Genomic DNA, 13,858 nt, shown 5'->3' on the forward strand with positions numbered 1-13,858 from the left:
TGTACTATGTGTCAGCAAATTCAGCATGATCCTGACCCATCTCATCTACAGCCTTGGTCGGGGACTCAGACTCCTTGAATACATATTCATGTGGATTCTGCTGGACATTTAGAAGATTACATGTTCAAAATGGCCAGAAGTTTTCAAAATGACTTCTACAACAGTCACTAAGACCACTGGACATATTTGTACTTTGTTTAGCAAATTTGGTTTACTGGTACAGTTAGTGAGTGACATTGGACCTCAATTCTGTTCTGAAGAATTTCACAGGTTCCTAGCTTCAAATGAAATTCAGCATATATGCTCTGTTCCATATTATCCTGCTACAAATTGACTAGCAGAATGCTTTATGTAAACACTTAGATATGCCTTAAAAGCTAACAAATCTATTTTGAGTCATCAGCAGAAATTGGACAATTTGTAGCTTCTCTCCAGGAACCCTCCACATGCTACTACCCAGGAGTCACCTGCACCTCTTTTCTTGAAGCAGTATTTGCATACCTGTTGGAACCTGCTACATCCTGAAATTTCTTCATGTGTAGCCAAATCTCAAACTGCAAATTGATCAATCATATGAGACTTGTCATTATTCTTTTCAAGTTGGAGACATAGTGTAGAATTGCAACTACAGTTGTAGAACTTGTAAAATGCACAGGACCTGTTTTGTTCATGGTAGAACTATCCAGTGGTCTTTTATGGAAATAACATGGACCAGTTTCAGTCTTGATGAGTACCAGAGTCCAGGGATGTTCCAGTAAGTCTATCTGTTCCTCTAATTGAACCTCCTTCTCCTGCAACTCTTAATTTTGATGACTTGTTGGGAAAAAATGTGGTATCTGATCCAGCTGATTCCATACTAGATGCAGCTGATTCCTTACCACTGACTGTTCCTGTTATTCAGAACTCTGCTGGACCACCATCACCACATTGTCCCAAGAATGTACAAAAAACAGTTAAATTGTTTAAAGAACAGGAGTACTTGTGGCACCTTAGAGACTAACAAATTTATTTCAGCATAAGCTTTTGTGGGCTACAGCTCACTTCTTTGGATGCATAGAATGGAACACACAGACAGAAGATATTTATACATACAGAGAACATGAAAAAGTGGAAGTATGCATTCCAACTGGAAGAGTCTAATCAATTGAGATGAGCTATCGTCAGCAGGAGAAAAAAGCTCTTTGAAGTGATAATTGAGATGACGCATAGAAGGTGTGAGGAGAACTTAACATAGGGAAATAGATTCAATTAGTGTAATGACCCAACCATTCCCAGTCTCTGTTTAAACTTAATTGTATCTAATTTGCATATTAATTCAAATTCAGCAGTCTCTGGAGTCTGTTTTTGAAGTTTTTTTGTTGCAAAATTGCCACCTTCAAATCTGTCACTGAGTGGTTAGAGAGGTTGAAGTGTTCTTCCACTGGTTTTTGAATGTTATGATTCCTGATGTCAGATTTGTGTCCATTTATTCTTTTGCATAGAGACTGTCCAGTTTGGCCAATGTACATGGCAGAGAGGCATTGCTGGCACATGATGGCATATATCACGTTGGCAGATGTGCAGGTGAACAAGCCCCTGACGCTATTCCAGCGCAGAATAATCCCTTGCATTTTAAGTCTCCTGTAATCCACCCACAATTCTTAGTTAAGTTATATAGTGTTTATTTTTATCCATGTAAACAATAACGTATGTGTGTTTGGAAAGTTTTTATAGTAGGTTGGAAGAATGTGATGTCCTGCCCCTTTAAATGTTTGAGCACTCTACCCTGCCCAGTGAAAAGCCTGGCTTTCATGTTAGTTTCAGTTTTGCAGCCTGAACAATAAAGCCAGCACAATAGAGATCTTTGGTTCAGTCAAATCTCTTTGTTTCTATATCTTTATCTCCTTCTTTGCTGGGTCCAAATATAGCAATACCCAGCCCTGCCACTGGGCAAAGATGTGGTCTTAGGCAAGTCACTTTACTTCTGTCTTTCTCTGTCCCATCCCACTCTTTGTTATTCTATTTAGATTGTAAACTACTTGAGGCTGGCACTGTGTCATGCTATGTGCTTATGCAGAACCCAGCACAAGTAGGGCTCTAGGCTCTGCCATCAAAACAATGATATTAATAACAACAGGCACATAAGACTGGAGTACTGGTGTGTCTGCCAATAAATATCTATAGCTAAGAGCCACCTCATGTCCGAACATTGGAAGTTCATGTTTTAGACAATCATCATTATGCCTGTGCAGTATTATTCATCACAGTATTTCTGTCAGAAAGAACAAAGGCTTTAAAGGTCAAATTAGCTTGTCTGCCCATGAAGGGGATGCTTTCACAAAGGAACAAATGAAGCACACAACATATCCATCTAATTAAGGGAAGTAATCTATGTCTTCACTAAATCAGACTCTTTCCTGTTAATACATTGCTTTCTTTTCTAATGGAAAAGTTTTTACTGTGTAACTAGCCAGCACATTAATCAGAGTGTTCTGTAGCATCTTTTGCAGGGGACAAGATTAGCAATTTTGGCTTTCAGTCCACACTCTTGAAGTGAGCCACTCCACAGCATTAATAAGAACACTGTCGAAATGGCCTAGAAAAATGAAATGTTAACGTTTCAAACTATCAGTGGAGTGAGAAGGAAATTTAAGATGCTTCTATTTAAGATTAAATATAGAGGGCCTAATTTTCCACTGTCTTCACCTTAAGCAGCCATTTATACCTGTGGAAAGCAAATGCTATGTGGGAAGCATTTCACACTAAATTACCCTGGCTCCATTTTTCATACTTTTGAGCACCTACTTCATACAGCTGTAAATAAGTATCCAGAGTGCAAGGCAATGGAGAATTGGGCCCAAAGAACTGTCATTCTATCCAAAAACTTGAAGCACAAAACTCAGGGGTGAAGCAAACCCACCCAAAAAACACACACAGGAATATCTGTGAACAGGAAACATTGTATTTTTCTCTAAATATAATATGTCAGTCTGCTCATCAAGTTTGTTGGATAAACATTGTTCAAACAAAAAGAACAGGAGTACTTGTGGCACCTTAGAGACGAACAAATTTATTTGAGCATAAGCTTTCATGGACTACAGCCCACTTCTTCGGATGCATAGAATGGAATATATATTGAGGAGATATATATACACTTACAGAGAGCATGAAAAGGTGGGAGTTGTCTTACCAACTCTGAGAGGCCAATTAAGTAAGAGAAAAAAACTTTTGAAGTGATAATCAAGATAGCCCATTACAGACTGTTTGATATGTTCAAACATAGGATCAAATGCTGGCCCCATTGAAATCAGCCAGGAAACTACTGTTATTTCAATAAAAAGCGACAAAGAGTCTTGTGGCACCTTATAGACTAACAGAATTATTGGAGCATAAGCTTTCGTGGGTGAATACCCACTTCGTCAGACGCATGTGGTGGAAATTTCCAGAGGCAGGTATAAATATGCAGGCAAGAATCAGTCTAGAGATAACGAGGTTAGTTCAATCAGGGAGGGTGAGGCCCTCTTCTAGCAGTTGAGGTGTGAACACCAAGGGAGGAGAAACTGCTTTTGTACCTGCCAGAAGAGGGCCTCATCCTCTCTGATTGAACTAACCTCGTTACTCCAGACTGATTCTTGCCTGCATATTTATACCTGACTTTGGAAATTTCCATTACATACGTCTGACGTAGTGGGTATTCACCCACGAAAGCTTATGCTCCAATACTTCTGTTAGTCTATAAGGTACCACAGGACTCTTTGTTGCTTTTTACAGATCCAGACTAACACAGCTACCCCTCTGATACTTGTTATTGAAATAACATCAAGTTTTGGACCACAAACTGTAAAATCTGAATTCTTCTCTCAGATACTCTCTACTGATGTATATATATTCTATAGAAATGTATAACATATTTTACAAAATGGATCCTTGAATAAGTTTTCCTGTGGTGTCCTGTTGGACAGTCCAGAGAAGCCACAACAACTGATAGCGTGAATTCCCAGCACTTCCAGATAACTCATTTGTGCTATTTGACAAGGAAACGACAATAAATTGTCACCATTCTACAGTATGTGCATTAGATATAGACATGATGTTCTTTTTGATCTGTATAGAATATCTCACGCATTATCAATCTGTCGTTTTACTATTTGCTTTTAACATTTACTCACTTGAAACCAAGGAAAAGCCACTGGAGCCAGACCCAGGAGAGCAACATAATGATAATAGTGATGGGGATGCAGAGTATAAACCAGGATCCAAAATTGATGCACTGGCAATCTGGGTAGCGTCTGAATGAAAATTAAATAGACTTACATTAGGCATTGCAAGAGGAATGAAACCACATATAAAATGCCATCAGGCTCTGACGCACAGGAATACTCGGGGAAGACTGCTGCTGTCAGCTGCCTCCAGTAGAGCAGGAATCTTCAGCCACAGACTGTCAATGTCACCTCACTCTCTTATCCTGTCCCATGATGATAATGGCCATTAAAGTAACTGGGCTGCTCATACCTCTGTGTCCAACCCTCATGCCATGAGCACTGAATATCAGAGCAGCAACAGAATACCCCATTGCTCCCTGGATTGAAAGAATTAAATATCTACTCTGTGGTAAAGGCTCCTCATGGCTCATGGGGATGGCGGTGGAGGAGGAAGGGCCATTAGGACTCTGGGGCAATGGAGGAAGAGAAGGAAGGGTCTTTCTGTGAGAAGGAGTAGTGGTGGAGGAAGATAGGACCTTAGGGATCTAAGATGGGCAATGGAGATGGGAAGGGAAGAATTGGAGGGAAAAAGGCCAATGCACATTTAATAACAATGATAATTGCTTATAAAATGTCCAAGAACGTTTGCTGGGTTGCAGCCTGTGGGAGAGGTGTGTGGAGCCCTGCAATCTGGTTGGGACCCCGTATAATCTGAACCCACCATGCAGGTTTTCAGATAAAAGGGCCACCCAGCCACAAACACCCCCCACCTGCACACATCTAAGGAAAGTAGAGTTGTTGTAGGATTTTCTGAAAGAAAAGGACTGGCTGTTGCAGGAGATGGAGACCAACTGGGGAAAGAGGTAAATGAGCAAATGTGTTTAAACCATAGGCTCTACCTACAGAGCCTTTAACTCCATATGGAGCAGATCATGCTATACTATGGGGGCAGTCTCTCCTCCCCTTGCTAGGGTCAGAAGGAAAGGAAATTGGGACATTTAGTCAGAGATCATAACAATTCTTTATACCTGAATCTTCTGCATTCCAATGTTTTAAAAGGAAAGCCTCTGGTAATGTTCAAATAGGTCTTTGGGGCAGGGAGCATTTTCCAAAGTGCTGTGCAAGTTTATAATGAAAAAGATATGCTTTTCTAATTTTAATTTCATTTAATTATAAGAGTAATAATAAAAAAATAGATCCTGTCATTATAATGCCATCTGGGAATGATCCAAAATGTCTGCATCCTTCCTGAGATTAAAGTTCCAATCTTCAACCGAAACTAGTGCTGAGACAGCAATGCTTGAACTCATTGGTGTCAGGGAACAGGAATTAAATTCAGACAAGAAAAGATAGCACCTTATTATACATACTCTATTGACTACATGGCTGTGTATTTCTTATTAAATGATTAAAAACACTCTCTAGAACATACCTTTTTCTTAGATAGTATGCGAGTGACTTTGCTGTTACAATGATTCAGTTTCACAATTTATCCAATGTTTTGATATAGAACTTATCATCCTAGAACCTGATTTATGCTCACATTAGTTAGCAATTTTTGCCAAGAAGAACAAGCTCTTTACCTCTCTATATTACAGGGCAAGTTCTGCTCTCAGTTACTTATTTACTGGGGTCAGATTGCAGTGTGACTTTGGGGATATTTGAGGCTATACTTACATAGTTCTAGTAACTTGAAGATTAAGATGACCTAATCATTAGCCCTCTGGCAAGTATTGCTCTGAAAGACTGTTGGACTAATTAGAATTTAAAAATTATTTAAATGCTAATTAATCTAATATGTTGATCAAAGTGTTGACACAGATTGGATTGTCCTGTTGATAAAATCTTGCCTTTGAACAGAAATGGACTGGATGACCTGCTGTAATAGCTTTTTTCCATCTTTAACTTCTGTGACAAACTGTAATATGCATCCTATACTTAAGTGACATACTCTCAGTATTGAAAACAAAATTCCCTTCCTTCCAAGGACAGGCTATTACTTAGTAATGTGTTTTTATTATTTTTAGAACTTTCTTAAGCATTTATATGATTAATTCTCAATAAGGCTTGACTCTTCCTTATGGAGTTTATATACAGGTCAAAATCAATTATCTGAACATGTTTGCAATAATCTAGGGAATTTTCAGTGGGCCCAACAGAAGGAAAACAGAGGGTCCCCTCTGTAGAATAATCCCTGTCCAGTTGTAGCAGCAGGAGTTAACCTCCTCTGTGGCACCATCTCCAGCTGCCCCCTCCCTGGGACAGGCATGTGTAGTTGGATAAGAAGTAATCATCCCAAGCCTACAGAAAATTAATGCAATTTAAGGCTGCATCACCCTTTCTGTGGCTTTCCTCTGCATTTGGTAATCTGCCTTAAAAGTGGGTTTTTGGAGCACTACCAGCTGAAAAACTCTCTTTACTTGCAAACTCAGTGCATTTGATATTGAAATCAGTGAGACACAATGAATATGAACCCCCATTATTCTATTTTAACTGCACTGTAACAAAGTGGCCAACTCTAGAATCCTGCATAAGGATGTAAGGCTCCTTTGCAGAATCATCCTGTTATTTGGAGGAACCCCTACAGACTTACAAAGGTCTTTCTTGCACGGTCAGTCTCATTCAGCACAGCCCTGTGCATTAAGGGCTACACTGTAATCTCATAATCTACCCTGAGAAAGGGGCAGCATGTCATTGTGTTGCCCCCTGAGCAGACTCTGTGTTATAATTTGGTCCCTGCTTTCCCCATTGCTCCATGGGAGACATAATCTGCACCAGACCTTCTCCTAGTGCAGTTTGCTTCCTCACCCCACGTACTAGTTCAGCTGTGATGGCCAGTGTATTGTGGGGTAAGAGCCAAAGTTCCACTCCCCACCTATCCTCCCTGGTCACCGGCACAGGAAGGGTAGCAGCCCATCTGTGGCTGCTCTCCCCTCTGCATTGCTATGAGTGTTACAAGTAGCAAGCACAGGGGAATGAAAAGAATGTTCAAGCCTCCTTACTTTCCTGCCTGAGTATGCAGCAAGGTTCAAACACTGGTTCTGAATGAGAAGGGTTTCAAATGTTTTAGTCAGATCTCATATTCCACACAGCTTACTTCTACACACTTTCAGAGCCAGTACAATGCCAGGAGATCATTATTTAACAAACTCTTATTGTTAGAAAAATAGTACACATATGTGGAGTATGATTCATGCCGTTGGAACAAAGAAGGATGAAAGTCATATGTTCAGAGTGTCTCTGTGCCAAACCTACCTACCTACCCTCCTGCTTTGGCGCCAGAGCTGCTCATAAAACAGTGTACAATTTTTTTCATTTATTTATTTTTAGTAATGGCAAACATATTCTTTCCCCAACTCTTCTTGAAAATGGTTGGACTTTTTTCCTCAAAATGTCCAAACTAAAAACACACATGTTTGGTCAGAGACCAGACCCAGAAAATTTCAGTCTTAAAAGATGAAAGTTTGAGAAAAGTTTTACTCAAATGAAAAAGAGGCTTTTTGATGAAAACTCTTAGACTATTTATGACTTCCACTGTGTGCTACAGATTTGATTTTACAATCTATTAAACAGGTTTGAGAGTTTGAAAACATTATCTTTAGACTGGTGCAAATGAGTGGAAAATCAGCTACAGGGCTGAATCCTCAGCTGTGAGCAAGAGCAGGAATTGGCTGTGAGCTACCTGGGATGAGCTGGGGACTAAACTACCTCACAGTGCAAGTTAGAGTAGCCACAAGGCTGCACTAAGTTATGCTAATTGGCAGAGGAGCACAAGAGTGCAGAGCCGCCTTTAGGAACTGCAGGGCCCGATTCGAATACCTGGCAGCGGTGTGGGTCTTCGGAAGCACTTCAGTGGCAAGGGGTCCTTCACTTGCTCCAGACTCCCCGCCACCAAAATGCTGCCAAAGACCTAGATCAAGTGAAGGACCCAGTGCTGCCGAAGACCCAGACCACTGCCGGGTATGTAAAAAAAAATTAAAAATTAAAAAGGCGCCTAAGGCGCGAGGCCCTTTTAGGCGCGGGGCCCAATTTCAGAGAATCAGGGGAATTGGCCTAAAGCCGGCTCTGCAAGAGTGCACTGCACTTTGGCTTCACTCCAACATGTTTCTTTCTATCCCAGAGGCCGAGAAAGCAGGTGGCTACCTCACAGCAGCAGAATGCTCAGTATCCAGATATAAGACTGATTTTAAGTCCCATTCTGGTGATGAAGAAGAGGAACTAGATCTTAGCTGGGGCCTTAGCTGTTTTGGTTTGTCTGGGTTTTTTTAAATCTAAATGATGGTATATTCCCTGCTGTAAAAGTTTGATTTTCAATTACACCAATTTTAACAAAACGTAGGGGGGACATTATGCCTACTACTTAGAAATCACATTAGCCCATTAGAGACATTTGGGACACAAAGTGAAACTGACAAAATGATCACTGATATCACTCAAAGAGATGCCAAATAGTATCAGGAAGATTAAATGGTGCTGTTCCAGCTGCTTTGGAATTAAAAGGCAATAAAAACTTAGCTCCAATTCTATTTAGCAACGAAGAAAAGTCTCTTGCGGCCAGATACTGTGCCATTGGTTACCAGGATTCACACTGAGTGGTACCTAACCTCTCGAATAAACCCATCTGTTTCAATGGGAGAATTCAAAGAGTAAGGTATTATTCAATTTGAGAATGATGACAGAATCTGGCTGTCATTTTGAATTTGTAGAATGAGTCCTTGCAACCTTTTCCAATGCAACTGAATGCACGCAAATCAGATATCATCACAGAATTTCATTGTATGTCTCATGGGAAAACGACAAAGTCATGATGTCAGTCGGGATGCCAGCCATTGCCAAGCCATAGTATAAAACTCCAGACTATAACACACTTGGGGGAACCAGCTAAGAATACAAAAAGTAGTATTTGGACTTATGGGTCACAGGTAGAGAAATAACTTGATATCGCTTACGTATTGAACTGCTCAGCAAAAATCAAATTTGTTGATGTTCCTGTGATTGTAGTCAGCCCTCCAATGGTAGAAGAATAAGCAATACACAAGCACATCACTTTGCACATCATGTGGTCTTTCTGGTTTCTGTATTTTCTTCCTGTCTCAGCTGGGGGCAGAGTCTGCTCAATAAGAATACATATTGATTAATGTATGAAAAGGGTTCATCTAACATTATAAACTCTACATAAAAACCAGTGTCCTTAAGAAGCAACCAGCTTTCAGGATTTCCCAGCATTGCACAGGGCTGTTTCATTTGCTAGGAGTATTGTCATATGCAGCAGTTGTTGGTGCTGGGACTATGGTTAGGGCCCTACCAAATTTACGGTCCATTTTGGTCAACTTCACAGTAATAGGATTTTTAAAATAGTAAAGTTCATGATTTCAGCTATTAAAATTTGAAATTTCATGGTGTTGTAATTGTAGGAGTCCTGACCCAAAAAGGAGTCATGTGTGTGGGGAGGTTGCAAGGTTATTGTGTGGGGGTGGGGTTTGTGGTACTGCTACCCTTACTTCTGCACTGCTGCAGATGGTGGTGCTGCCTTCAGAGCTGGGCAGCTGGAGAGTGGCAGTTTGTGGCCAGGAGCCCAGCTCTGAAGACAGAGCCACCGCCAGCAGCAGTGCAGAAGGAAGGATTGTATGGTATTGCCACCCTTACTTCTGTGCTGCTGCCTGCAGAACTGGGCCCTCAGTCAGAAGCTGCCACTCTCTGGCCACCCAGCTCTGAAGGCAGCAGTGCAGAAGTAAGGGTGTCTTGGTATGGGGTATTGCCACTCCTCTGCACTGCTGCTGGTGGAGCGCTGCCTTCAGAGCAGGGTGCCTGGCCAACAGCCACTGCTCTCCAGCCACCCAGCTCTGAAGGCAGCAGTGCAGAAGAAAGGATGGCAATATCATGATCCCCCCAAAATAACCTTGCAACCCCCAAACAACTCCCTTTTGGGTCAGGACTCCCAATTTGAGAAACTCTCATCTCCCCTGTGAAATCAGTATAGTAGAGGGTAAAAGCACACAGAAAGACCAGATTTCACAGGGGGAGACCAGATTCCATGGTCCATGATGTGTTTTCCATGGTCATGAATTTGGTAGGGCTCTAACTGTGGTGATAGAAATATTACAGAGAAGAGTTTTTCCCTAGTTTTCCTCAATCCTTACACAAGTAAAATCCTCACTGAAATTAATAATCCAGAATAAGGATGAGTAATAACTGATTAATAACGTCAGGATTTGGCCCACAGACATTTCAAATTCTGGGGAATCCTGACTGGACGGTGATGTGCACTGTTTGCCTTTTGGTGGAAGGTACTAATTTCACTCCATTATGGGTGGAACTAAAATTCCTCCTTAAAACATACTTAGGTACTTATTCTGTGCCTATTTAAGTCAATGGCAAAACTCCCATTGACTTCACTATTGCAAGAGGTTGTTCAGTAGTGACTTATGGAAGTTTTCTGCTCCATCTCAAGGCCCCAAACCTGCAAATACTTTACATATGTGCTTATCTTTATGTGTGGGAATAATCACACTGAAGTCAGTGGGACTACCCAAGTGTGTCATGTTAAGCAACGCATAGGCATTTGCAGGGCTGGGGCTCAGATTTGTTCCCTAACCCAAGGTATTATATATCTCTGAGCTGATTTTGTCAGTATTTGAAGTAGGTTGTAATATGATCCTTGAGGCAGTGACAGCGTTATGTAGCACCAAGCACACTGTGAGCATTCAAATAAATGAAATAACAATAAAATAATAAAAACTGCATGTCATGTGTATTTAAATATCTATATATGTGTGTGTACATATAAAAAATTTAACATTTAGATAACAGTGACAGGTGCTATGTAAAAACTTAAGATTTGATTGCTAGGTTAAAATTATGTTAATTAACATGTAGTAACTGCATGATTTTTTTCCCTCAGAATAATCACAGCTTAAATACCTTTTCCTTTTCAATCTCGCGCTCAGTGTGACCCTCACCATTGATGTATCTGGAAAAAAATTCTTTACTGTAATAAAAGAAGTATTTTTCTTAAACAAATTATTAAAATATGAATGATGAAATCTGTACATTGTACCCATTAATTTCTTTTGTTTTCTCTTTCCAGTCACTAGCTTCACATTCACTAACACTTTCTGTAAAATATTAGAGAAATTAAAAAGATAAATACTTCAATTTAGCTGGTCACTTTCAAACTGAAGAATGAGGGTGGATCAATATCAAAACTGTATCTATGCCCACCATCAAGTTCCAATGCCTCATTGGTGGATCCAGTTGCCAAATTCATCTCTAACGCATCGACTTCTGCTTCAGCACCCATGATCTGCTGAGCTACAGCCTCTACAATTGGCATCACCATAGCAGCAGTAGAGGTGTTGCTAAGCCACATAGACAAGAAGCCACAGCTCATCATGAAGCCCAGCGTAAGCCTGAAATGAGAAATACTTCAGTCTATTACTGTTCCAGTCTATTACTGTTCCATTAACCTCTGCTACGAACATCCAATTTAATACAAAAGGATAACCTTTTCAGCATAAATATGGGAGTATAAAAAATGCCAGCATTAAGGGCTGTTAATTTGATTGTGATCTTTTTAATATATAAAAGAAGAGTTATTCATACAAATTGTAAATACTGTAAAATTGTGTACAGATTAAATATATTATGCAGTTAAAACTAGAGTAATGTTTTTTACTTATGATATTATCCATTTGGACAATACTTAATTCAAAGTATCATGACACATCAGACTGTTATAAGTTCAAATGGATATCTACACATGCTGCAGTCACAGCTCTGATTGCAGTGCAGATATACATAAAGTCAGAACTGATCCCTGTATGGTATTAGGGGTCACCTGCAACACATACTGTCTTTCAAAGGAAACACAAAACTGAGGTTAGATAGTATCAGCTGTTACTGATCCTTGGTCTGGCACCGATCTCACTTACAGTGGTTTTACACTGATTTAACTCTGTTGACTTGGAATTACTCCTGTTTTACCACCACTGAAAGTATATCAGAAACTGATGCTCCAAGTCACTTTCTGTAACAGCAGATGTGTTAAACCTAGCATCATGAACAAGTTTTAATTAGGAATTTATCATCTGTCTACCTACATTTTTCTCTGTAATTTTAAATTAATATGGCCTGCTTCACTTCCTGTACTAAATGGTTGTGTATTATTGAGTGCAGTTAAACAGTTGACATTTTTCACACCAAGAGATGGCAGCAATTCAGCAGTGGGTAAATTGAAATGAATGAATATAATTTTGTGCAGCCAGGTTGTAAAGGTTGCAAAGCACTTTGGAACCTCCCTGAATGAAAGATATTACATAAATTATAAGGATCAGTGAACTCAGCAGGAGCAGAATTTTTTTTAAAAAATATGCAAAATAATTAGAGTATTTTTAAAAAAATCAAAATTACTCCCATGGCATTTCTCTCCCTAATAACTAAAGGCAACATTTTCATTTAAAAATAGAAGTCTGTTTTCATGATGGAGACACAAAAAAGTGATTGGGTTAAATTCAGGCCCTGGACAAGTAGATGATCTCTGCTTGTATTTCTGCCCATTTTTAATAGCACTGATAATACAGAGTTGTACTTTTTTGACTATAGAACTTGCTAATTTACAGTCTGATCCAAAACACTGGAATGACACTCATAGACCTCACAGGGCTTTGGATTAGATCTTCAGTTAGTCTCTTGTAGGAGTTGTGTAAGAAATTCCAGGACCAGTATGAATTTGAATGAAGGAAGGGGAGTGGCTTTGAAGGCCAAAAGCTCTGGAAACAGATTTTTTTATACTGGAAAAACATACAACCTTAACAGAGCTAGCAGCAACCTTAAGAAATAAAGAAAAAGAAGACATTCACTGACAGCTGCTTTGAAACAATTTCTCATTGACGTCATATATTTGATGCTCAGATGTTCAAATGATCATTCAATACATTGGAAAATTAACCTATTCCCCGTAGCTTCAAAGATTGAGATGATGATTCACTGATCTAAAAAATAACAGAGCATGTCCTAACCTATTCAACCTCAATTTTTCCTAATCTATTCCACCCACAGTATTTCAAGTGACACTTTGTATGAAACCTTGGATGACGGCTTCATTTATAACCAACAATAAAGCTAATATCCTTTTGCCATATAACAATGAGAGGAGAATCTTGTTTGCCTTACTCACACAATTCGTCCCTGTGGGCTACATCCTCTACAGTACAATTGGTGGTGAGGCAAAGGTTGCTCTATACTATTTCTGTGTTTGTTTACTGATCTTGGGGCCAACAAAGGAGTGGCCCAGTCACGAGTGTAATTTAGAGTAGCTTCAAGGCTATTCTAAAGTATGCCATAGTACAATGTTCATAGTCCTCAGGGGCCTTTCTGGATGCCAAGAAAAACCAAAGTACAGTGCAGCTTGGCCAGACCTGAGGATGGAGCCTACTGTCTGTCCATTCTGTTGAATTCTTGAATGAAATCCTGGCTCCAATGAAGTTAATGCCAAAACTCCCATTGACTTAAATGAGATCATGATTTCACCTCGCATCTGTGTTGAGGTCTAGGGCACAGTTCTAACCTGAACTCCAGGTCAGATGGTGCATAGATGTCACAATGGATCATTTAAAACACAGCTAGCCTGGTTGACTAAGAAGGCATCTCTGCCCTGTATGATTTTGGCCTGCCTTCAA

The 13,858-nt window shown here is 39.9% G+C and overlaps 1 protein-coding gene across 1 annotated transcript in view; it reads right to left on the bottom strand.

Annotated features, from left to right (window-relative positions):
* SLC13A1 (solute carrier family 13 member 1) overlaps window positions 1-13,858 on the bottom strand; it is an 80,735-nt gene that overhangs the window by 15,323 nt on the left and 51,554 nt on the right. Inside the window, exons 5-9 of the mRNA XM_030554197.1 lie at window positions 11,403-11,590; window positions 11,239-11,296; window positions 11,103-11,151; window positions 9,131-9,291; window positions 4,149-4,268 (exon numbers count right to left, since the gene is read on the bottom strand). Of these exons, the coding sequence (XP_030410057.1) occupies window positions 4,149-4,268; window positions 9,131-9,291; window positions 11,103-11,151; window positions 11,239-11,296; window positions 11,403-11,590 (576 nt within the window). The remainder of the gene's footprint in view (window positions 1-4,148; window positions 4,269-9,130; window positions 9,292-11,102; window positions 11,152-11,238; window positions 11,297-11,402; window positions 11,591-13,858) is intronic.

This window comes from Gopherus evgoodei, chromosome 1 (genome assembly GCF_007399415.2).
Source record: "Gopherus evgoodei ecotype Sinaloan lineage chromosome 1, rGopEvg1_v1.p, whole genome shotgun sequence".
Classification (NCBI taxonomy): Eukaryota; Metazoa; Chordata; order Testudines; family Testudinidae; genus Gopherus; species Gopherus evgoodei.